This window comes from Hylobates moloch, unplaced genomic scaffold, assembly GCF_009828535.3.
Source record: "Hylobates moloch isolate HMO894 unplaced genomic scaffold, HMol_V3 SCAFFOLD_16, whole genome shotgun sequence".
Taxonomy (NCBI): Eukaryota; Metazoa; Chordata; class Mammalia; order Primates; family Hylobatidae; genus Hylobates; species Hylobates moloch.
The window spans coordinates 36,282,802-36,310,027 of record NW_026652291.1 but is presented as its reverse complement, the minus strand read 5'-3'; the positions used below and the strand labels follow the sequence as shown (position 1 = coordinate 36,310,027).

The following is a 27,226-nucleotide window of genomic DNA, read 5'->3' as shown; positions in this document are numbered from 1 at the left end:
AACAAAAAAACATAATAGTGGATATGAAAGTGCTTTATAAGTTAAAGGGCTAAAAATATGTAAGATATAAATGGCAAGGAGATAAAAAAAAAAAAGTAGCCTAAAATCACAACAAATCAAAGGATGGAAACCAACGGTTGAATTTCCCCCATTAAAAGTATATCTTTATCTCAGATAAAGGAGAACATATGGCATGCCAGGCCCCAAAGTGGGCTTAATCAGGGGTGCATGGAGTTATTAAAAAAAGAAAAAAAAAAAGAAAAGTTATAACTTTAGAGGGCCTCTCTGGCCTAGAGAGTACTTACTGGTGCATTCCACACCTCGGCTATACCCATATAGTATCAACACAGAGAGGTTGAGTGGTGATGTAATGTCTGAGGGAGGCCATTTATCCAAAGCCGTTTTGTTGGATTCATAGGGTGCAAGTCAGCTCTTTCCTCTAGGACAGGATGATTTTATGATCAAGATTTTTGGGGCCTTGCCATCTATCAAGTTCAAAAGACCAGTATAAGAGATCTCAGTGCTCAGGTACTCCAGTGCTCAGCCTTTTCAAGAAAATCTTATACTTTCTCCTTTTGTGTACATCCTACTTTCAGCAAGATGTCAGGACTATTAGACCAGACATCGTATGAGACTAAAGCAAGAAATACTTTAAATGATCAGACTATCCATTTCCAGGCAAACATGCTTGCTAGACTGAAAGACTTGCTTACCAGAAGCCTGAGCTATTCTACTGGACTCACAATCTAGGACAAGAGCCATTTAAGGAATTGTGAAAGAGAAGGAACAAGAGCCAAGTGCTGTCTTATATGTGCATGCCAGAAAAGCCAGCAGGTAGAATACTGGCATTCTTTTTTAACCCTATTAAGAGACTGGCTCACTGAGTATGTAGAGAAGTGTGTGAAGCTTAGAAGACAGAATGTACCCAGTCAGGCTTCAGGGAGAAAACAAAACAAAAATCCAAGTAGGAAGTGAAAGCAAGAAGAACCTTTGGGCTCAGGCAGCCTCCAAGGAAAGGAATGCTGTTTTATTGCCAGAGTCCCCACTATATTGCAAGACTAGAAAGTAGGCTTGCTTTAAAAAAAAAAGTAAAAAAGTATAAGCCTTTAGTTAAGGCTAATTGCTTCTGTTGATACCCAGCCAACCTGATGTCACTTTTGTCACCTGAACTGATGCTAGAAGTTATCAAACTTGAATAATTATAATATACTAGAAAGAAACAAACTATGTATTTGTAGCCAAAAGGGGGGAAGACAGATTGTATACAGGGCTTTGAGTGCAAATCTCAAAGAGGGTACCATCTGGCAATGTTATGTGAATGTATCTATCACAGCATCAGGCATACAGTAAATGCTCAGTAAATATATGCTCTCTTATTTTAAAAGATGGAGCGAGGAAAAAGACATGAAGTTAGGAAGCCTTCAGTAGGAAGCAGGAAAAAGGAACTTGTCTCCATAAGTTAGTGACAGACCATGGCACTAAACATGTGAATAAACATCTTGCTGAATGAAGCACAGAGGTTTCAAACTGGTGGATCTAGAGCAGAATAGGTATGGTGCACAGATTTGTTTCATCTATACAATAAAGTATGAATTTGTTGTAATATTTTAAAACCAAGAGATCTTACATAAAAATCTTTATTTCTGTCCTCTCTTGAAAAAAATTGGAGGCCCTGACAACGACGGCTAAAGCTGTATAGAAGCTGACCCATTCAGATGGGATGTGGGCTCTCCATAATCCCCACCACTCCCTAATGTTTACTCCCAGCCCAATCCACTTATTTTTGCTGCCTGTCTTGCTCCTGTCTGCAACAAGTTGTGATCATTTGTACAGTGAAAAGGGGTCTCTATTGAGAGCCCAAAAATCTGGGTTCTAGCCCTGGTTTGCCTACAAACTTGTATGTGTTATGACTTGTGACCTCTCTGAGACTCAGTTTACTCATCTGTAAAAGAAAAGGTTTGTATAAAATGATCTCTAATAGCTCTATAATTAGAATTCATCTACGGTGGTGGCAATGAGCATGAGGGAGACACAAAGGAGGCTCAGCTATTTCACACTTTATTCCCCAAGTCTAATTTCTTTAAACATTAATTTTATTTTGAGGCTAATGAATTACCTAGTGAACCTAGGATAGTTTAAAAAGAAGTACACGTACCCTGAACAACATCTGGGTCCATATGTATGGACTGAATAATCTCATAATTAAAAGCCAGATGACTGTCTCAGATAAATAGGATCTCTTACTGCTTTTCTTATCCATGTTCATTCCTATTATGGAAATTCTCAGATTCCTGTCTGGGATGGTTACCCGGCCTATGACTAAATGAAGAGTTCCAGAACACAGAGCCTCAGGCTGTGGGTGTTCTCAGAGCATACAGGAATGAGGTCAAATATAAAGCCCAATATAAGGAAAAGGCAGGCTTTGGAAACTGAAAGCAGAAAAAAAGATTCTGTCTAGACTCATCAAAGAATATACATGTCAGTCCTGCAGGTCACACTATAACTGTGACAATGCTGCCTTATCCTTGAGTGTGGAAAGTCAGAGCCTATAAATCACCTTTGAGACATGTTCTAGGACTGGGACAGTAAGTCTGACCTCTTGTGCAACACTTAAAAAAAAACTATAAGTTCAGTAGATTAGTTCCACTATAAATCTATTATTTAATTCATCCTCCTAATTGGATGAATTATTTAATTCATCCATCCTTCCAGGCCTCTGGAAGTTGAACAGGAAAAATCATACTTATCAGTCCTGATTTACAGTTAGAGAAGACTTAGGCCCACAAAGCTAAATACCACACATTGACCGAAGTACTCAAGATTTACTTCAACAAATTTTTTTTGTGTTCTCACTGTGTGACAGGATTTGGAGACAAGACAATGATGAATTAGCTACATTTCTTAGTCCTTAAGGAGTCAACAAAAAAGCCAAACATAAATCTCTGTATTTTATATACCTCTAACTATTTCAGGAATATGAACAGATTTTTAAGACTTTTAACTCTGTTAACTGATCCAAAGTTAGATTCAATGACTTTGCATCTTCTTTCAAGGAAATCCACTTACCCCAGCCAAAAAGAAGTCTTGTCTGTCAGAGAGAATAAAATACCCATAAAACTGTTCCCATAGGACAAGTCACAAATAATAAATTAGTCAAATCTAAATAGGGAAAAATCAAAAGCCATTCAATACTTTTATAATTATATATAAACTGAAAGACAGAAACAATGATATCTTTGATGTATATACCTACGACTATCACAAAACACCTTCTGTGGCTCTGCCTATGACAATACCTGCCCCAATGCATCTGAGCAAAATGGGTAATTATAATCCAGATCACAGGTTCTCAACCAGGGGCAATTCTCCCCCCAGGGGACAATGTCTGCAGACATATTTGGTTGCTTGGAGGATAACTTAGGATGATATTACCGGCATCTAGTAGGGAGAGGCTAGGGATACTGCTAACCATCTTATAATGCATAGGACAGCCCCACACAACAAAGAACTATCTAGCCAAAATGTTAACAATGATAAGGATGGGAAACCATGGTCTAGGTGCTTACATGTTGGCTAGAGGTCTTTGTTCTGGGTCTTCTAAGGTCCATGAAGACAGGCCTTGGTTGCTAAATACAACCTGAAGAAAATCACCTTTCCCTCAGCCTCTGGTTTCTGGAAATAAAGCCTAACAAACTATTAATATCACCTTCACTGCATGCTCTATTATTCAACAAAACAAGAATTACATGCATAAGAAGTTGATAAAAGATGGAAAATCAACAAAAGCAAAGAAAGAAGGAAAAAAGGAAGAGAGGGAGAGACTTGTCATTTCCACAGCCAGACAAAGCTAAATCAACCATTCTGCATATCTGTTCTATTGAGAGTCTGATCGCCTCTAGAAACTGTTTCTTCTCACCCAAGAAACAAATTCCCTGCAGTGCCATATAGGCATATACAAATCAAGTTATTCAGGTACTGTGGCCTCCCCAAGGAGACATCACTGAGGCCACCTAGTGGTCTCCAGTATGGATCTCGGCTAAGTAGGCCCTAAGACTCCAACATGAGTATAAATTCTGAATTTGGATATATAGTCTTTATTTATAAGAGGGGAAATCTCTAGTTCAGAAAACTTAAAAGAACATTCTCATCTATCTACACGCAAGACAATTCAACAGGCATTTATTCGGCTCCTATTACATCTACTAATCCTTAAACTATGATATTAGGAAGCCTCAGCAACCCCCATCTAGGGAGAAAAATCCTAGCTTTTACTTCAAAAAGCAAGGTCTTGCCAGTTTCTCAAAGAAATTTTTCTTTTATGCCTCTTTTATATTTCTTTTATGCCAAAAATAACTCTAAAGAGGTGAGGTACAGCATATAAGAATTGTAAGTCAAAATTTGACACAGTTGACCCAGAGATAAGAACACTAAACATTAGCAAGAGACTAAGGTTTTTCTTTTTCCCGATCTATATGTGAAGTAGCAATAAGATTTGTCGTGCTTGAGAATAAAAAGTTCTATTTGTTTATTTGATCAATCTTTCCTTAGATTTATCTTTCTTCCCATTTGTCTTTCCTCGGCTTGGTTACCCAGACCAGCCCAACTGGTCACTGACACTTCAGAACTTCTATGGCCAAGACAGAAAGGTTTAAGAAGGCCAACTATATTCTTAAACTGCCAGCTTTAAGTCAACATCAGCATCTCCATTCCTAGTGAGATGAGAAAAGGCTGGAAACTCACAGCTTGGGCTCTTCATTTCCAGTTGTGATGCTGGCAGTAAAAAGAAAGAGTCAGCATCTGGCTCCCTCTCAAACAAAGCTGCTTACCCCATTTCATCCAAGAAAAAGATGCCATCCCAACAGGCCATTCAAGATACATGTCTCTTGGATGGTACTTAGGGTGTTTCATTCATTATTGTGTTTTATTGGTTTCTTTTTTTTAATGTCTCTCTCACCAGCAGGCTAATTTTCCATGGATTCCCTCTCCTTTCTTCTGAAATGGCACATTCTTAGAATCTTAAAATCTGTTCACAAACTTGGCAGAGCTAGGTGGCTCAGAACCATATCGTGGCCAGCCTTGGTTTATGGTGTGTGCCTTGTATATACCCATTGGCAGCCTTGATGAAGAAACTCACTATTATTAAGTCAGAACATCTCCAGGCACCTACTGTTTCCCCTTAATTGTTTCTACCTGACATAATGCTAATGAGAAATAAAGACCAGTATAGAAAGAACAATCAGAAAGGAAAGCATGAGTGTGAGATGCAGGAGGCAGACAGCACTTACCTGGTCACGATCTCCTGCAAAACAGCAGCTTTTCATGGTGCATGAGTTGAAGTAACCCTGATTGTCAAACTGAAACACAGGCAGGCGGGAATGGATGTCATAGAGCACAGGGGGCAGGCGTCGCCTCAGGGCCAGGAGCTGGGTCCCGTTGCTGTTGAATCGTACACTCATGGCACTTTGGAGGGACAGATTTCCACCATAGCGCAGGAGAGAACTGGAAGGCACAAGGCACAGGAATCAGGCATGAGATAGGCTAGACAAGAGTCTGAAAAACACGTTTGCCTAGGACCTCCTGTCAAGCTTGTATAGCTGAATTTCAGCAAAAGGATATTTCTATGCAGTGGCTAGAATAATGAGGGTAGCAACGCTTCCTTGGTTACTTTAAAACAAGTTACTTCAATTGTCAGTTCTCTTTCTCAGTCTCCAAAAGATGAATTACCAGTAAAGTTACAAGAAAAGGATAACAAAAACATCTTGAAAGAAGACACATTAAAATAATGATTTTGTTTACCCAAGCTAACTGCACAACCAAAAACATACTCGTCAAGACCCTGAGAAGTGGGTTGTATCCACTCTAACTGGGTAGTCATGGACAGTGTTTAAGCAATATATTCATCCTTCATATTAGAGATACAAGAATCATCGGTAAAAACAATAGGCTGGGTGCAGTGGTTCATGCCTTTAATCCCAGCACTTTGGGAGTCTGAGGCAGGAGGATCACTTGAGCCCAAGAGTTTGAGACCAGCCCTGGCAATATAACGAGACTTTGTCTCTACAAAAAAAAAAAAAAAAAATTAGCCAGGCATGGTGGCATGTGCCTGTAGTCCCAGCTGCTCAGGAGACTGAGGAGGGAGCGCCACTTGAGCCTAGGGGGTTGAAGCTGCAGTGAGCCATGGTCACGCCACTGCACTCCAGCCTGGGTGACAGAACAAGACTGTCTAAAAAAAATGAACAATAGAAACTTGTTTATAATGGATAATTTGTCAATCATAATCATTTTATTACTTTTGAATTTTTAATCTGTTCACAAAGAATTTTTATATTCTATATAGCATGATTAGATAATAAGTATTAAAGACAATTCTTCAATTTAAATGCAGAGCAAGTAGTGCAACAATTAGAAAAGGAAAATGACTTGCTTTCCTTTACAATTCCCCACAAGTTTATATGTAGCTTTAAAATATACTTTGGTTAATACATAGAACTTCATTTATCTAGTTTCACTAAAGAGTACTATGTTCTGGTTCACCTAATATTCTTCTGCAGTTTCATAAGATTCACATTTTTAAAAAAGTTTCACACAGTATGGTTCTAAATAATTCCTTTTGATGACTCAGAAGGTACTTTCAATATTATAGTGAACCAGGATGGCCATGAACATTAATAAGTATATACAGTACTAATTTTTAAAGGTTGTTGGGGGTGGTAAGTGTGATCTTTCAGGCAGTAAGGATCACTATTTTATTAAAGAGGGATGACTGCTCATAGTCCATGTCAAAACCAAGTTTTATTTTGTATGTTGGGTTAATTTTTGGAGCACTGAATTATTGGCAGGAAAGTGAAATATATATGTTGGGGACACTGTAGAAACAAGTGCCACATCAGAACTCACTGTCTCATGCAGACATTATTGTCATGGAAAGGTATTGACCCCAGTAGTTTTAGAGAAAAAAGTTTATAAATTCTGGAGAATTACAGACCTGAAAAGGGCCTCAAGTCGCCTAAATTACAGCCTAACAGACTTATTTGAAACATTTTAAGGAAGTTTTAATTGCATTGTACCAAGTGAAAAAAGAGCCATATATTACCAGAAGAGAGTTAGTATTGAATGACGATAACACATTTTCTTTTTTTGCCAAGAGAATGGTGGGGAAAATTAAGTGGACAAGAAAAGAGCTATCCTATCCTATGGGAAGGGAAGCCCTGAAACCACAGTACAAAGGCAGCTGCCAACCTAGCTTGGTCACAAAAACAGCCTGTACCAACAGCAGCCCCAGTCAGTCCTGTGTCCCCCAAAGCAGTCTTCTCACCAAAGGAAGGAATGTTCTGGTAGTGCAGCTATGTGTGGAAACAAGCCTTGGGCAAAACAACCTGTAATCCTTTTAGGATTGGAATGAAAGGAAAGAGGGAAGACTTAGAAAACCATCCCTAGAATTCCAGACATCAAAGAGGGGCCTGGTATCCCTGCAGGCCCCAAGTAGTAATCCCTGCAGAGAAATGCCCTTGTAATGGTCCTAAACACAGGCCACACTCTCTCGCATACAGAAAATGAATGACAGGACTGTTAGAGACCAGGCATTTCCTTTACAGGGTGCCCTGGCTGCGACAGGCATGTGGTGTTATCTAAACACTGAACTCAAAAACAATGAGAGGCTTTCAATCCAAGATCAGTATGGAGTGTGCAAATAAACCAGCATTTGTAGGACTGACTAGGAGTTGGGGGTTGGAAACAAGAGTCAACAGAAAGAGACTTGGCCAGCCTCACCAGCCATAGCAGCAGGGGTTTGCAGCAGCTCAGGCATCCTTGAGAGGAAAGCTAGAGCCTCTGGCAAACACCCTTTCTATCTGTTAACAGGAACTTCCTCTGCCCATTCTAGTCAGGCCTGTAGAGGAGTCTGCCCAGGACAGGCATGTGGGCCATCCCAACCCCACCCAAGCTCCCTGACCCACCATCTGCAGTCTGATTACACTATAGGAATTTGGTTGTGGGCTCCAGGATAGTAACTAACTTTTCTCTTGCCGATGCTTCTGGGCAGGGAACTCTGACCTCTCACACAAAGAAAGTACAAAGGAATCTCGCTCCTAGAATGCTTAGGGGTGCCATTTAAAGAGCAGCAGCCACCAACACTGAAAACTTCACATTTTGTCACAAAATTCCATTCCTTCCAGAGGGATGGAATGACACCTGAAATCCAGAAAGTAAGTTACATTAACTGTGATTTATCAGCAGGGGTCTACAGCTGGCCACTCCTGGTGAGAATGATAAGGATGATCTGGTTTGCCAGGAAGGCAAAGCTTGGAAGCAGTTTGCCCTCATAGTCAAGATACAAAGATGATGTCAAAGATTCTGGCTTCAAGTGTAAGATGCATGAAAAATCATCTAGGACTTTAAAAAATGTAGATTCTCAGGATTCCCACTCCCTGCCCCCCACAATATTCTAATTCAATCTGGGAAGTGGGCCCAGGTATCTGAATTTAACCAGCAACACCAGTTAATTGTGATATAGGTGACTTTCAAACCACACTGTGAGAAATATGATTCCATTTTGGAATTTGTGGGGTTGGGGGTGGAGAGAAAACAAGGCAGAGAAAAGAGAAATTATCAAAGTCAATGAAAAGCTAACCATACAATATGGCACTTTTTATGGTCTCATGTCTGTTCCCAGAAGGATCTCCAATTCCTCTTCAGATCAGAGTTATATTCCTGTCCTCAACGCATTCCCTGAAGAAGAAATTTCTCATTTCCTCTTGAAGAAATAGGGGTGCCTCTATACAAACAAGAATGCCTCAATCCTGACTTGCTTTCTGGACACTTATCTTGATAATGAAAATGCCACTGTCTCTACTCCTTCAGAGAAGTGGCTACCAATACACTCAAATGAGATGAGCAATACATTGAAAGAACTAGCAAAACATGTTAACAATGAGTTCAAATCAAAATATCTTTATAAGAAAAATTAATGAAATACATCTACCCCAACCTATCTTCATCCAAGGATTTGCTATAAAACACAACAAGAACAGGGTAGGAGGTGATCCAAGGTGATCCAAAAGACAGAGGGTGAAAAGCAAGAACACCTCAGAACATCAGGAAAACATTCCTCACAAGTGTGGTCTCCTGTGGGGTTTATTTTGTTTTTTGTTTTTTGTTTTTTTTTTTTGAGACGGAGTCTGGCTCTGTCGCCCAGGCTAGAGTGCAGTGGCGCAATCTCGGCTCACTGCAAGCTCCGCCTCCCGGGTTCACGCCATTCTCCTGCCTCAGCCTCTCCGAGTAGCTGGGACTACAGGCGCCCACCACCACGCTCGGCTAATTTTTTGTATTTTTAGTAGAGACGGGGTTTCACCATGGTCTCGATCTCCTGACCTCGTGATCCACCCGCCTCGGCCTCCCAAAGTGCTGGGATTACAAGCGTGAGCCACCGCGCCCAGCCTTGTTTTTTTTTTAAGTACAAAAAAAACCCAAAAAAAACCCCACTCGATTGGACTTCTTTATTGCTCTGGTGGGGTAAAAAGAACATTTTAAAAAGTACTTAGCCAAGGCTAAAGCCTGGGAACACAAGAGAAACAAGCTAAGGCTGTTTCCAGGGAAAGTGATTGAGAGTATCACTTCCAGCACAACATAGGGAATTGAAAAAGCTTCCAAGATCAAGCTCTGTGGACCTAGATTACTATAAATCCATGATTAACTAATCCATCTGATACACCTGGTGGTGCCAATAAGATTTTCCAAAGACCACTGGCATGAATTTCCTCATTGTTTCCACGTGAAAGTTCTACAAGACCGGTGTAGAATGCTTGGAGTGGAGGCACTACTATCCTAACTCACAGACATCAGAGCTGGTGTTGTATCCCAAGCAGAGAGGGAAAAGCAAGGTCCTTTCTATGGGAGAAAGTCTCTCCCTATCACAGTTCCTGATTTAAGGCAGGATAATCTACAAGGAATATGGGATGTTTTGTATTTCCTATAATACAACCCATAGAATATGACAAATCCTAGAAGATACTAGAACTAGGTAAAAAGTGAGCAAGTTCAGGCGGTCACAGACCACACTGGTCGCATTCAAGTATGTTTAGAGTCCCAATAATCCATTAACCATTTATTTTATGTGAGTTGGAAGGTGGATGAAGAACCTGGGCTTTCTCTTTTGTTTTCCTAATACACTCCTCAGTCCCAAGACTGAAACCTCCAGAGGGGACCAGAACTGTCGGACAACCAGCCCAAGAAAGACACATTGCGATCTGTGAATGAACACATTTATTTTCCCCAGAACATGATTCACTGCCACATTTCTCTGGCTTGATATATAGATGAATTCAGTATACTTTTTGAATCTCCATAAATTTAAGTTTGACTGAAGTTGGCAGAAAGGCTTGACTAAATTTCTGTAAAGAAATCTTTATATAATCAAATGGCATATCCAGCCCTTTCATGAAGCACGTATGGATGGCGGGCATTACAGTGTTTCTAATCATTATCTTCCAGAACAGGAACATGCCCAGAGTGGAAGTGTTCTAGAGCCCAGAAGGCTTCAACTTTTTTGACCCACAGGTTCCAAAAGCCCCACAGATTCCAAAAGCCCCCAGAACCAACCAAGATCTCAAAGCGAATTAAGAGGCAGTATAATAACAGATTTATTATCATGACTTTCCACAAAATAAGGGACTCAACATTTAGTCACTTGAGTTTATCAGATGGCCTGGTTTATTCAAAAACCCCCTCTACCCAAAAGCTGGTGAAATAACAATTTTCATAAACAGCCATTTAATCTTCACCTTACATAGTATCAGCCCTGACCTCACAGTGCATAAAACTGGGAAGAGTTCAATGAATAGTGGTTGGCAAGAAGGAAAAAAGCAAGGGGAAGGAGGGAGACTGAGATGACAGTTGCTACAGCAACAGTAACAGTGCAAAAGGAGGGGGTGGGAGGATATGCAGGTAAACAGGCAGTCTCTGATGGCAAGACAAGAAGTTGGGGTAGATGCACTGAGTATTAGGTGACAAGGCCACAAAGCTAGAGGAATGCTGAAGAGGAAAGAAGAAAAGTCTGGAAAAAAATCCTCAGTAGAGGAGGGTCTGAAAACAAAAATCGTGATTTGGTACTTTCTAAAAAGAACTCTTACGCAAACAATTGAAAACAAGAGAAGAGAGAAAGGTCAAGGAAAGAATCCTTTCCTCCAACTGCTGACTGATGAGACACGATTACAGGAAAACAGCTTGTTTCATACAGGAGCCACTCATTGAGAACATGTCCAGAAACCAAAATCACCTCTAGTTGGCAATAATATGAATGCCTCAGAACAATAGCTTTAAAATTTTTTTATAGTAACCCTTCATAATAACTACATTTTATACTGCATCCTCGTACACCCACATTAATTTAGCATAAATTCATTAAACAATAATAAGCACCTACTATATGCAATGCACTTTCTATATTTTTTATTTAAGAAATACTTGTGACCATCTAAATTGACTTCATCACCCACTGGATGATTATTATTAGTAGTATTTTTTTTTTTTTTTGAGACAGGGTCTCACTTTGTCACCCAGGCTGCAGTGTAGTGGTGCAATCTTGGCTCACTGCAAGTTCCGCCTCCCAGGTTCAAGCAACTCTCCTGCCTCACCCTCCCGAGTAGCTGGGATTACAGGTGGGCACCACTATGCCTGGCTAATTTTTGTATTTTTAGTAAAGACAAGGTTTTGCCATGTTGACCAGGCTGGTCTTGAACTCTACTGACCTCAAGTGATCTTCCCGCCTCAGCCTCTCAAAATGTTGGGATTTCAGGCATGAGCCACCGTGCCTGGCCACCCACTGGATTATTGAAAGAGCTTCCTAGCTTGTCTCTGCTTTCATTTTTGGCCCATGCTTCAGTTTATCCTGAACAAAGCAGCCAGAGGAGATGCTGAACCATGAATCTAATCCTATCATTCCTTTGCTGAAAACCCTCCAGTGGCTCTCCATTTCAACTAGAGTAAAAACCAAATTCCTTACAATGCCAGCAAGGAATACCCCCTACCCTCATCCTTTATGTCTGTGACCCCACCTCCTAGGACTCTCTTCTTACTTTATTCAACTTCAACCACATGGTGCCTCTTCACTGCTCCTAGAACGTGCCAGGCATGCTTCTGCTGCAGAGCTGTAGTACTTACAGATCCTGCAGCCTAGAATGTTCCTCCCTAGGTCCGAGCATGGTTTATTCATTTAGCTCTTTATTCAAATATCCTCCTCAATTAGGCCTTTCCTGACACCTTATGCAGAAATACGACTTCTCCAATGCTTCCTCCCTGGCCCACTTCATTTTTCTCTACTGCATCAATCGCCATCTTACATACCATATATTTTTATTTACTTTGTTTCCTATTTGTCTTTTCCCACTAGACGATTAGCTTTTATATCTTTTCTTTGTGTATCCCACGCTTAAACGGTGCCAGACAATAATAGGCATTTGATAATCAGCTGTTGAATGAACAATCTAATAGATCATAAGCAGCAGTTTGAAAAACACTGACTTGGCAGGGCGCAGTGGCTCACGCCTGTAATCCCAGCACTTTGGGAGGCTGAGACGAGCGGATCACAAGGTCAGGAGATCAAGACCATCCTTGCTAACACGGTGAAACCCCATCTCTACTAAAAATACAAAAAAAAAATTAGCCGGGCGTAGTGACAGGCGCCTGTAGTCCCAGCTACTCGCGAGGCTGAGGCAGGAGAATGGTGTGAACCCAGGAGGCAGAGCTTGTAGTGAGCCCAGATCACACCACTGCACTCCAGCCTGGCCGACTGAGCGAGACTCCGTCTCAAAAAAAAAAAAAAAAGTAAAAAATAAAAAAAGAAAAACACTGACTTAAAACATTTTTAAAACAAAACTAACAGGCCTGGCACAGTGGCTCACGCCTGTAATCCCAGTACTTTGGGAGGCCAAGGCGGGCAGATCATGAGGTCAAGAGATTGAGACCATCCTGGCCAACATGGTGAAACCCAGTCTCTACTAAAAATTTAAAAAATTAGCTGGGCGTGGTGGTGCACATCTGTAGTATCAGCTACTTGGGAGGCTGAGGCAGAAGAATCGCTTGAACCCGGGAGGCGGAGGTTGCAGTGAGCCGAGATTGCACCACTGCACTCCAGCCTGGCAACAGAGTGGGACTCTGTCTCAAAACACACACACACACACACACACACACACACACACACACACACACACACACACCTAACAAAGCAAAAACAGGCTCTATCGAGATTCACATGGCTCTTAACATTTGTCTACCCATGAAACCTGATCTCGAGGGGCAAGCAGCAAAACAGCATAAAATCAGATAAACAACAGGAAGCTTGGAGAGCATCTGAGTCAAAGTCCTCCTCCATAGGTGCATAGGTGGAGATCTGTGGTCCACAGTGATTTGTCAATGACCATCTAGGTCTCTACATCTCACATGAAGCCATGACGCCACCATACATCCTTTAAGTGAGTTAAATTCATCCATGTGCTAATCATGTAAGGATCTAACAAGATAATTTTACAGGTAAAAAAGTATCTTAATTATATCTTAGACTTTAAAGCAAGTTCCTGGCTGGGCATGGTGGCTCATGCCTGTAATCCCAACACTTTGGGAGGCCCAAGCAAAAGAATTGCTTGAGCTTAGGGGTTCGAGGCCAGCCTGGGCAACAAAATGAAACCCTGTCTCTACAAAAAAGCAATACAAAAATTAGCCGAGCATAGTGGCACATGCCTGTAGTCCCAGCTACTCAGGAGGCTGAGGTGGGAGGATCAACTGAGCCACTGCACTGCAGCCTGGGTGACAGAATAAGACACTGTCTCAAAGAATAAAATAACATTAAAAAAAAGTTTCTGATATTTGCAGAAAAGAAGTTCAAAAGGAAAATTAATTAAGCTTTAAAAGGAAGCCAATTATAAGTTAAAAGAAAGTAGATTCATCTATCATGTTTCAGAAAGTGACCAGTGAATTCAGCAGGTATTAAATATATGTCCCACCCAATTATGTTCAAAAATAGATAGTGATATACTATACATATTGATGGATATACAGATATCAATAAAAAGATATACTAAATAGACCATAGAACTTGGGTCATTTTTATTTTCCTTATAGCTTTCATTTTATTTTCCAAGTTTTTCAACAATGAATATAAACTTCTTCTATAATCAGAAGGAAATGTCTTCTCACATATACTCCCTCTTTTAAAAAGGGTCCATGGAAGAAAGCTTTGAGAAAAGTATGAGAATAGGGAATTTAGAGAGCCTCTTAATGGAAACTTCACATAATAAACTGACCCATAGGATTCTGGTACAAATGCTAAATTTGAAATTCAGTCATTATTTTAAATCCAAATAATAACAGTCAAACAAAAATTTTCAAAGGACTTTGAAAATCTTAGTGTCTCTTACCATCCTTCTCAATGAGGGCAAATAATATCCCTCCTTTGGTAGATTTCTAGATACTAAACAAGCTTCCCTTGGTTATCATTGGACATAGTCACCAAGTTAGGTCTGAAACTACACTCAGTTTTATTTCCTTCTACAGATCCACCAACCCACTTCCAAAGTATCCATAAACAAATGGGAAAATTAAGTGCTCAGAATAGAAAACAGATTCAAAACACACAGGTATTTTATGCATAATCCAGAAACATTAGCAGTATTCTTGGAAAGTCTTCTATATATGGGCAAATTCATGGGTAAAACAAGCCAAGACTATTATTGAGAGTATACTAAGAAGTCCCTATCTAAAATATGTAACTCCCAACACATAAAACATAAGGTCAAACCTGGAATTACAAGATAGAAAGTTCTAACTACAAAGAATTCACTGAAGAGATTATATCAAGATAGATACCCCTGAAGAAGCAACAAGTTCTTCAGTAAATTTAATTTCCAAAATGTTTTCATGTATATCATATCATCTAATCCTTACGATAATCCTATAAAATAGACAGTGTGGGTAACATCAGCCTATGTTACACTGGAGGCGACCAAGGTCCCAAGTAATTATATGACTTGGCCCTGACCACACAATCAAGCAGCCGAAATAGGAGAAGCAAGTTTTTTCTGCTTCTTGGTTGAACAAGATTTCACAGAATATGCTGTGGAGATGGATTATTCCACCTATTAAAAAGAACAGCATCAGACTGCAATGCATCAGGGCCAGAAGGATTCATCTAAGTTATTCACTTCACACCCTTCCCTACAATTCAGTAATTCATTTATTCATGCATACATTCATTTAAATATTTATTGAATACCTGCTGACTATCTTAGGCACTGTGCCAGGCACATGGATTCAAAGATGTTACCGTTTCCATGAACAGTGCTGTAAATAAGGGGAAGATGTGCCATGAGAGGACAGAGGAAGAATAACTGCCCTCTGCTGGGGAGACAGGAGTGGGAGTAGTCACAAAAGACTTCCTGGAAGAAAAACCTAAGGTGACGCAAGAGAGAGTCAAAGGGTTGACTCAAATTCTTAACTGGCAAAAGAAGATAAATCTGGATATGTTAATACAATCATGCATCGCTTAATGACAGGAATATGTTCTACAAAATGTGTTGTTAGGCAATTTTGTTGTGTAAACATTATAGAGAGTATTTACACAAACCTAGAAGGTATAGCCTACTACACACCCCAGCTATGTGGTATAACCTAGGCTACAAACCTGTACAGCATGTTACTATATGTTATTATATGGAACACCGAACGCCATAGGCAACTGTAACACAATGGGTAAGTATTTGTGTATCTAAACATATCTAAACATTTAAAAGCCACAGTAAAAATACAGTATAAAAGATTTTTAAAAATGGTACACCTGTATAGGGTATCCACCATGAATAGAGCTTGCAGGACTGGAAGTTGCTCTGGGTGAGTCTGTGAGTGAGTGATGAATGAATGTGAAGGCCTAGGACATTACTGTACACTACCACCATAGACTATATAAATATTATACACTTAGGCTATGCTACATTTATTTAAAAATATTTTTCTTTCTGCAATAATTAACCTTAGTTTACTATAACTTTTTTTTTTTTTTTTTGAGACAAAGTCTCACTCTGTCACCCAAGCTGGAGTGCAGTGGTGTGATCTCGGTTCACTGCAACCTCCACCTCCCGAGTTCAAGTGATTCTCTCCTGCTTCAGCCTCCTGAGCAGCTGGGATTATAGGCACACGTCACCATGCCCGGCTAATTTTTGTATTTTTAGTAGAGACAGGGTTTCACCATGTTGGCCAGGCTGGTCTCGAACTCCCAACCTCAAGTGATTCCTGCCTCAGCCTCCCAAAGTGCTGGAATTACGGGCATGAACCACTGCGCCCGGCCATTAGTTTACTATAACTTTTTTACTTTATAAACTTTTTTACTGTTTTAACTTTTTGACTTCTGTTATAATACTTAGCTTAAAACAGGCACATTGTACAGCTGCACAAAAGCATTTTCCTTCTTTATATCCTTATTCTTTTTTTTACTTTTTAAACTTTTTGTTGTTGTTAAAAACAAAGACACACACACACACACACACACACACACACACACACACACACGTTAGCCTAGACTTACACAGGGTCAGGATCATCAATATCACTATCTTCTACCTTCACATCTGTTCTACTAACATCTTCAGGGTCGATAATACACGTGGAGCTGTCATCTCTTATGATAATGCCTTCTTCTGGAATACCTCCTGAAGGACCTGCCTGAAGCTGCTTTACAGTAAACTTTTTTTCATAAGTAGGAATATACACTAAAAAACTATAAGAAATACAATATAGTAAATAGGTAAACCAGTAACATAGCTGTTTATTATCAAGTGTTATGTACTGTACATCATTGTATGTACTACACTTTTATATGACTGGCAGCACAGCATGTTTGTTTACACCAGCATCACCCCAAACACATGAAGAATGTGTTGTGCTACAACATTATGACAGCTACATTACCAGGTGACAGAATTTTTCAGCTCCATTATAATCTTTTTTTTTTTTTGAGACGGAGTCTCGCTCTGTCACCCAGGCTGGAGTGCAGTGGCGCGATTTCGGCTCACTGCAAGCTCCGCCTCCTGGGTTCACGCCATTCTCCTGCCTCAGCCTCTCCGAGTAGCTGGGACTACAGGCGCCCGCCACCACGCCCGCCTAATTTTTTTGTATTTTTAGTAGAGACGGGGTTTCACCGTGGTCTCGATCTCCTGACCTCGTGATTCGCCCGCCTCGGCCTCCCAAAGTGCTGGGATTACAAGCGTGAGCCACCGCGCCCAGCCAGCTCCATTATAATCTTATGGGACTTCTGTCATATATGTGGGCCCGTTATTGACTGAAACATCGTTATACAGAACACACGTGTATATGGATAAATTCTCAACACATACCAATGAGCGAAAAAGTCCAGCTGTAGAATGATTATATAATAGCATACTATTTGTGTGAAAAACATACAAGCATATGGAAATAATGCCATATGTTTTTCTACAGGTACATGTATAAGCATAGAAAAACCAAGAAAAAGTTCTGGAAGCATATGTTATAAACTCATAATACTCACTACCCCCAGGAGAAAACATGAAGGACCAGGACTAGAAGAGGTAGTCAGAGGGGGCTTTAGCCTGTGGACAGTTTTAAAAGGAGAACATTATTACCTGTTACTTGTATTTTTTTCTTTTTCTTTTGAAATAATTATAGATTCAGAGCAAGACACAAGTATTGTACAAGAACGTCCTGTGCATCCTTTACCCAGCCTCTTCCAATGTTACCACCATCTTGCATAGCCATAGTACAATATCACAACCAGGAAAATTACATTGGTACAATCCACAGAATTTATTCAGATTTTATCAGCTATACATGCATTCATTTGTGTTAGGTGGATGTGATAACCACCACGCTATGGAAACTTGCTTGTATAGCTTGTATATGTATATCATGCATAGCTTCATGTAACAATCACTGCAATTAAGATATTTATCTGTACCATCACAGGACTCCCTCATGCAACTTGTCCTTTACTCTCATCCCTAACTCCTGGCAATCAATAATCTGTACTTATCTTGAGAATTATATCATTAATGGGGATTACATAAGTGGAATTATACAGCATGTATTTTTTTGAGATTGGCTTTTTTTCAGTCAACAAAATTTCCTTAAAGTTCATCCAAGTTGTATCAACACAGTTCCTTTTCATCACTGAGTAGTAGTCTGTGGTATGAACGTAACACATTCACCTAATGAAGGACATGTGAGTAGTTTCCAGCTTTTGGTTATAAGGAATAAAGCTGCTATGAACATTCATGTACAAGTTTCTGTATAGAAATAAATTTCATCTCTCCTAGATATAGATCCAAGAATGAAATTGCTGGGTCATATGGTAAGCTCATCTTTAATTTATAAAGGAACTACAAACTGTTTTCCAGAGTGGCTGTACCATTATATATTCCCACCAGCAATATATGAGTGACTGAGTTTCTCCACATCTTCACCAGCATGGCTTGTATTTTAAAAAGCTAAACTAAGAAGTCTGTCAAAGTATTTCAAAACAGAGAGATAACTAGGCAGTTTTAATTTCTTTATGGATACACACATCATCAATGAAATATTTTTGTACCCATTTAAAAAAATCAAACCTGAATTTATTCAAGCTTCTAGATATAGCATCAATTTATGGGAAAAACCTGAGTCAGAGGAACATGCTAAATTGCAGTATAAGAATGCAATCAGCATAAGCTAGAATATAAGAAATTCGTAAGACAAATAATCCAGTTTCTTCAACACTTAAGTTGCAAGCAAAAGAAGTGAGAGATGGCCGGGTGGGGTGGCTCACGTCTGTAATCCCAGCACTTTGGGAGGCCAAGGTGGGCGGATCACTTGAGGCCAGGAATTCAAGACCAGCCTGGCCAACATAGTGAAACCCCATCTCTACTAAAAATACCAAAAATCAGCTGAGTGTAGTGGCGGGCGCCTGTAATCCCAGCTACTCAGGAGGCTGAGGTAGGAGAATCGCTTGAACCCAGGAGGTGGAGTGAGCCAAGATTGCGCCACTGCACTCCAGCCTGGGCAACAAGAGCAAAACTCTTGTCTTTAAAAAAAAAAAAAAAGTGAGAGATAGGGGTACCTACAAACTAAAAAAGACTTAGAAGTCAAATCATCCAATTGCTTTGTAAGGATTTTGAGTCTTGTTTCACAAAAACCACTGTAACAACTAGATATGAGATGGTATTAAGGAATTATTGTTACTTTTTAGGTGGCATAATATTGTGGTTATGTTTTTTTTATTATCTTTTTATGGAAAGCAGTTTGGTAGTTCCTCAAAAAGTTTAATATAGGATCACCATATGATCCAGTAATTCCACTCCTAGGTATAATATACCCAAAATAATTGAAAACAGGTTCTCAAAAAAAATTTGTTCATGAATGTTAATGATAGTAGCCAGAAGATGGGACAATCCAAACGGCTATCATTAGATGAATGGATAAACAAAATGTGTATATCCATATCTGTGTAATGTTTATAAAACAGAATATTATTTAGCCATAAAAAGGAATGAGACACTAATACATGTGGATGAATCTCAAAAACATGATGCTAAGTGAAAGAAGCCAGACAGAAGGTCACTTATTGTGATGGCCAATATTAGGTGTCAACTTGACTGGACTCAGGCATGCCTACATGGCTGCTGAAGCATTGTTGCTGTGTGTGTCTGTGAGGTTGTTTCCAGAGAAGACTGAGATGTGAGTCAGTGGGCAGGGAGAAGATGACCCGCCTTTAATGTGGGCAGGCATTGTTCCAGTGTAACTAGAACAAAGCTAGCAGAAAAAGGCAGATATTCAGCTTGTTGATGTTCCTTGTTCTCTTTCCAAGCCTGATGCTTTGCTTCCTCTCCTCGTGCCCTTGGACATCAGACTGAAAGTTCTTCTGCCTTTGGACTCTGGGACTTGCACCAGTGGCCTCCTGGGGGCTCTTGGACCTTTGGCATCAGACTGAAGACTGTACTGTCAGCTTCCCTGGTTTTGAGGTTTTCAGACTTGAACTGACCACTCTACTGGCTTTTCCCATTCTTTAGCTTGCACATAGCCTATCATTCACCTTTGTAGCGGTATGAGCCAATTCTCCCTAATAAACTCTCTTTTATATATACGTATATCCTATTGGTTCTGTTCCTCTGGAAAACTCTGAATAATTATACATAGTGTGAAATACCCAGAATAGGTAAATCTTATTTTTACTATTCTACTTTTATCTGTTTTTTGTTTTGTTTTGCTTTTTTTGAGACAGCGTTTCGCTCTTTTTGCCCAGGATGGAGTGCAATGGTGCGATCTCAGCTCACTGCAACCTCTGCTTCCCAGGTTCAAGCCTGCCTTAGCCTCCCGAGTAGCTGGATTTACAGGTGCTCACCACCACGCCCGGCTAATTTTGTATTTTTAGTAGAGACAGGGTTTCACTATGTTGGCCAGGCTGGTCTCAAACTCCTGACCTCAAGTGATCCACCCGCCTTGGCCTCCCAAAGTGCTGAGATTACAGGCGTGAGCCACCATGCCCAGCCTTAACTGTTTTTTAAAATTTTTTTTTATTTTTAGTGATAGGGTCTCATTCTGTCACATAGGATGGAGTGCAGTTGCACAATCATGGCTCACTGCAGCCTCAACCTCCTGGGCTCAAGTGATCCTCCTGCCTCAGCCTCTCCAATATCTAGGACTGCAGGCTCTGCCACTACCCCACCTGGCTAATTTTTAAAAGAATACTTTTGTAGAGATAGGGTGTATGTTGCCTAGGCGTGTCTTGAACTCCTAGCCTCAAGCAATCCTCTTGCCTGGGGCTCCCAAAGTGCTGGGATTACAGGTGTGAGCCACCACACCCAGCCTACTTTTACATATATTTGAAAAAAAGTCTTACCATAAAAATTTTTAAGAAGAAAAAGTCAACATTTGATTTTAAAATAAGAAAGTTGGCCGGGTGCGGTGGCTCTTGCCTGTAATCCCAGCACATTGGGAGGTTGAGATGGGTGGATCACTTGAAGTCAAGAGTTCAAGACCAACCTGGCCAACATGGTGAAACCCCATCTCTACTAAAAATACAAAAAAATTAGGCGGGCATGGTGGCACATGCCTGCAGTCCCAGCTACTGGGGAGGCTGAGGCAGGAGAATCGCCTGAACCCAAGAGGTGGAAGCTGCAGTGAGCCGAGATTGCACCACCGCATTCCAGCCTGGGTAACAGAGCAAGACTTTGTCTCAAAAAATAAATAAATAATTAAAAAATAAAATAACAAAGTCCATTTGATTTAGGTTTTGATATTATCTACTTCTGAATAACTGGATTTGGGGAATACGAAAGGAAGAATATGAAATGATACGTGTTTGCAGAGCTCCCCTCCATTTACCAGGCATTCCCCAGATGCTCTGGTCTGAAGCGAAGTCTCTTGTCATAAAAGACATTTGTGTCTGGTGAGAAGGAATGGAGGCAAGTAATCTCTGGCCTAAACCCCAAAGACCCTGGGTCTGCGTGAACTTGAGCAAAGTCAACATGGACCTCTCTGATTAACCACAGCTTCCATCTTGTAAGACCAACAAAATTGCTAAATCACCTTGGGTATTTGCCAAATAATGGCAGAATCAAAGGTCCCACCCCGAACCAACAATTCAATCTCCAGGTATGGGGTCCAGGAAGGAGTGCTTCGACAAGCTCCTCAGGTGATTCTGATGCCCCTTAAAGTTTGAGAATCACTGGGTTAGGAAACCAGCGATCTGGTGTCCTCCAGTGGGCAAAACTGATTCTACACCTCCACCTTGTGGCTTAAAAGCTACAAAGCAACTTCACCAGAATACCTGGCTCTCTGCCACATAACTAATTGACGGTGGCATTCAAAGCCCAGCAAGAAACCTTACACCTCCTCTAAGGATTTATTCCTGAGATACAACATTTGGATTCATGTCATTATACTCAGGGATTAACGGGTCCATAAACATTATAGAAAAATAGCTTTGAAAGTATTTTCTAAAAGTTAGCTTTGACTATTTTGGGATGAGTATAACACTATATATTCATTCGATATTTACTAAGTTTCCATAATATTCCAAGCACTGTGCTAGGCACTAGAGATTAAAGATGAATAAAACATGCACCTGCCCTTAAAAATTCATAGAAAAACACAAGTAATAATATAGATTAGGACAAATGCCTCCTTTCTGTGAAGCAGCTCCTGGGCACTGGGAAGGAAATCAAAGACAAATACTGGCCTACCTGGAGACAAGACATAGCATATGAATAACTAATGATGGCAAAAGCAGCAACTGAAATGTGCAACATGAATGCCACAGATCATAAGTACTTTACAGAGATTCTGAATGGAGAGATCCTTTCCTCTAGAAGTTAGGGACAGCTGCATTCATTCAACATACACTCTGTGCCAAAATAGTGCCAGGTGCTGGGGGACATGGTGAGTAAAACATCTTTAAGAGTATGTAACAGGGAGATCTAGCAAGGAAGTTTTCCCTGATGGATTACCATTTGATCTTGGTAACTATGACGTGAACACACAAAGAAAAATCAAGAAAACAGGAGACAGTATCCTCTATGTGTATGCGTTTTGGGGGGGTGGTGCAAAGGGAGAAGAGATGCAAGCTAAGGAGCCAGTGCAGTCAGAACCTTATGGAGAGAGGGAAATGGGTCTGAAATGGGGTAGAGGTTTAAGGAATGAAAAGAGTGGCCAAGCACTAACACAGAGCAAAGATGTTTATGGCAGAGGGAGGGAGAGACAGAAGAGGCAAATGGACTTTGAGATTTCAGCCAGGATGATTATAAGACAGACGATGACATTAATAAAAAACAAAGAAGTTTAAGAAAGGAATACAGTGCTCGGGAGAAAGCAAGCTTTTTATTAAGGAGTTCAGAGGACAGAACACTTGCATGAGTATTGTAAACCTACGTATGGTAAAGATGGATGAGTAGAAGACAGAAAGAAGGGAGTAGCTTAATAACCAGAAGGCATGCCCCCGACTAAAGCTAATCATTGTGACAAGCAAATCCCAGTTATCTTCAGCTTTTCTGTTGCAGTTTTCTATAATACCACCAAAATTTCTAGGTCCACCTGACTCTTCTCTCTCTCTCTTTTATTCCTTTAAGGCAGCTCTGTAAAGAGCCAGTGTTATTGCCACAGCCACTGGAATCGTAGGGAAGAAGATAAATACTCACTTGAAGACAACAGTGGCCTTGGATTCTTTTTTTAAATTTTAAGATACAACATAATACAGGCCAGGCACGGTGGCTCACGCCTGTAATCCCAGCACTTTGGGAGGCCGAGGCAGGTGGATCATGAGGTCAGGAGATCGAGACCATCCTGGCTAACATGGTGAAACTCCGTATCTACTAAAAATACAAAAAGAAATTAGCCGGGTGTGGTGGTGGGCGCCTGTAGTCCCAGCTACTCAGAAGGCTGAGGCAGGAGAATGGCGTGAACCTAGGATGCGGAGATTGCAGTGAGTTGAGATCGCGCCACTCCAGCGTGGGAGACAGAGCAAAACTCCGTCTCAAAAAAAAAAAAAAAAAGATACAACATAATATAGTAACGTGCACTAATTCTAAGGGCACTGCTCAATAAAAATTTATATAGGTATACAACCATGAAATTGCCACCCAGACCAAGATATAGAACCCCAGAAGTTTCCCTCATGCCTTCCTTAGTCAATACCTTACCCAGAGGTAACCACTATTCTGACTTCCATAACTTGCCTGTTCTTGAGCATCATGCAAATGGAATCACACAGTAGATTCTTTTGTATTTGAATTCTTTTATTCAATATTATGACCGTGAGGTTCATCCATGTCAATGTGTATATTTATAGTTTGTTGTTTATTTATGTTTGTGTAATATTCTATTGTATGGCTATTCCACAGTTTATCCATTTTCCATTTTCTTTTGATGGATATTTAGGTTGTTCCTAACTTTGGGCTATTACAAATATAGCAGCTATAAACATTCTTGTACATGTCTTTGGTGGAAATAGGTACTCATTTCTCTTAGATATACTTAAGAGTGAGATTGCTGGGTCATGGAGTTATGGTGTTTAGCTTTAGTAGATACTGACAAATAGGTTTCCCTAATGGTTGTACCAATTTATACTCACCTAAAATGTATGAGCGTTTCAGTTGGTCCATACCCTTGTTAACACCTGATACTATAAGTCTTTTTAATTTTAAACACTCTAGGTGTATACTGACACTCATTGTGGTTTTAATTTGCACTGCTCTCATGAGTGATAAAGTTCAGTACTTTTCAAATGCTTATTGGGTATTTGGATATTTTCTTTGGTAAAGTACCTGTTCAACATTTCTGCTCATTTTTTAAATTGATTTTTTGTTTTTTACTTACTGATTTTTACTTCTTTATAAATTCTGGATATTCTTACTCAATAGACTCAATATATGTATTATGCTTTTTTTTTTCAGATCTGTTCTTGGCTCATCTTTTCACTTCCTTTTTTTTTTTTTTTTTTTTGAGACAGAGTCTCACTCTGACACCAGGCTGGAGTGCAGTGGCGCAATCTCGGCTCACTGCAACCTCCGCCTCCTGGGTTCAAGCTATTCTCCTGCCTCAGCTTCCTGGGTAGCTGGGATTACAGGCACACAACACACCATGCCCCACTAATTTTCATATTTTTTTTTTAGTAGAGACAGGGTTTCACCATGTTGGCCAGGCTGGTCTCAAACTCCTGACCTTGTGATCCACCTGCCTCGGCCTCCCAAAGTGCTGGGATTACAGGCGTGAGCCACTGCGCCCAGTCCTTTTCACTTACTTAATGGTGTCTTTGGCCAGGTGTGGTGGCTCACATCTGTAATCCTAGCACTTTGGTAGGATGAGACAGGAGGATTGCTTGCACCCAGGAGATCGAGGCCAGCCTGGGTAACACAAAGAGATGCTGTCTCTATCAAAAACATTTAAAAATTAGCCAGGCACGATAGCATGAGCCTGTGGTCTCAGCTACTTGGGAGGCTGAAGTGGGAGGACTGCTTGAGCCTTGGAGGTCAAGGCTGCAGTAGCCATGATCATGCCACTGCACTCCAGCCTGGGCAACAGACCAAGACCCTGTCTCAAAAAAAAAAAAAAAATGGTGTCTGCTGAGCAAAAGTTGTTAATTTTAATGAAATCCAATGTGTCAATTTTTTCTTTGATGTATAGTGCTTCTGAGGTTTTAAGAAATTTAAGAAATCTTTGTCTACCCTGACGGCCTTGCATTCTGAAAGGAAGGAGGCTAATTCAGGGCAGCCTCATTCATTAAAGTTTCAACAAACATCAGAGCATGAGTGCCTTTTCCAGCCTTTGACATTAAGCCCTTGGGCTTTATTTTCCTATAATAGTATGAGCAACCCTCAAATACAATGTGGCAGAGATTGTCTGGCTTGTTCAGAAGGCAGAGTTTCATTTAATCTGGTCTCTATAGAAGTAGGATTGGCACAGGCCCCTAAAAACAGACATGTAACTGAGAGGTCCCCAAACCCAGAGACGACCTAAGAGCAATTTCCCCTGATAGTAGGAACTTGTGCTCATTGCCCATTTTCAGAGGCGTCATTTACACAACAAGTGAAAGCACCATCTTATAAGGTAAGTCTTTATAGGGATTCTTGGCTTGCCCCAGTTTTATTATTGAGTGGGAAAAAAACCACTCTCTTTATTATCCTTGTCAAAGCAAGACACTGTTATCTGTCATAGAACTAACTTTTCTTGACAGAAAATAAAGAGATTAGAAGGGAGAGAGGTGGTGAGTAAGCAGACAGCTAAAACCGGCAATGAAAAGGATGAGACAAGTAGAGTGAAAGCAGGGGAAACTTTTGCTTTTCCTGAATTCTCTAGACATTAGAGGATCTCAGTTCTGAAAACTGTTCAGAGGGCACTGCAACAGCCCACGATAGATATAACTGGGACATTGGCAGTGAGAAAGGAGGTTGCTTGTGAAAACAGCAGAAATCATTTAAATGAAATAAATGAAACCTTGTCAGAACATGAAATGTACACTTGTAAATGTACATTGTGAAATGTACTCTTATCCAGTCACTTACACTCAAGCCTCTCCTCCCCAGTGCCCACTCATCACCACTAAAATCCCTAAAGCAGAACTTTCCAACTCCAATGTCTACAGGGCCAGGCAAGTAATGTAAATGAGGGATACACCTGTATTAAGACATCAAGAAGTGGTGGGACCCTTAACTAGCATCATAAAGGTTTTGGCTGACTATCGCCATATGATAATAAAGGTCCAACAATATCAGATCTTTTGTCTTCTTCAAGAGATGTAAGAAACTGCAATTTTACTTTGTAATTTTTCAAACTCTAGTATATCAGGTAGACCAAAATATCTCTGTGGGTTGAATTTGGTCTATAGGCAGCTAGTTTACAACCTCTGTTCTAAAGTGCTGCAGCAAAATAAATAGTATATGCAGATTTCCAGGGTTATAAAAGGTAAGAAGTTGGAACAGGTTCTAGGCCATGAGACAGTGAAAAAGGGTTTAACTTTCAGGGACAGAAAGTCTAAAGGATTCAGACTTCAGAATATGACAGGTCCATATTGGAAAAATTTGAGAGGAATTCTGAAAAAGTTCTATTGTAGGGAGGCATAGATGAAAGAAAACTAGAATGTACAGGGACCCTATTTGATTTAGTAAGAGAGGGAACTGGGTGTGGTGGCTCATGCCTATAATTCCAGCTACTCGGGAGGCTGAGGTCTGGGCAACATAGTGAGATCCTGTCTCTAAAAATAAAAACTAAAAAAAAGAAAAAGAAAAACAGAGGAAAGGGGAAGGATGATATATATGGACACACACACACACAGACAAATAACACACAAGTTATTTCACCTCTCTGTGCCTTGATTTTCTTATAAGAATAATAGAAGCTACCTCATAGGGTTATCATAAGGATTAAATGAGGTAATTATTCATATGATGGTCAATACTCAGACGGCAAGTAATGCTTAATAAATGTTAGTTATTATTTATTATTATGAGACACTGAGAGGTGAAGTAACTTATTCAAGATCACATGCCTATTAAGGTGTACTATCTGGATTTGTAACCAGGAAGTATGGCTTCAGAGCCTATACTTCCTATACTAAACCATCAAGCTCTTCTTCCTCCCCTTACCTCACTGAGCTAGTTTCTTATTCTTAATCTGTACAATAAGGAAGTCCAATTATATTATAATTAAAGTCTTCTTTAGAGCGACATTTTTTTTTTCTGCC

General features: G+C 40.2%; 1 protein-coding gene across 5 annotated transcripts in view; it reads right to left on the bottom strand.

Moving 5' to 3' along the window:
• Window positions 1-27,226, bottom strand: part of DCAF5 (DDB1 and CUL4 associated factor 5) — a 108,198-nt gene that overhangs the window by 39,611 nt on the left and 41,361 nt on the right. For all 5 annotated transcript variants that reach the window (XM_058429421.1, XM_032179332.2, XM_032179334.2 and 2 more), the window contains one exon: window positions 5,286-5,499. In XM_058429421.1, coding sequence (XP_058285404.1) covers window positions 5,286-5,499 — 214 coding nt within the window. The remainder of the gene's footprint in view (window positions 1-5,285; window positions 5,500-27,226) is intronic.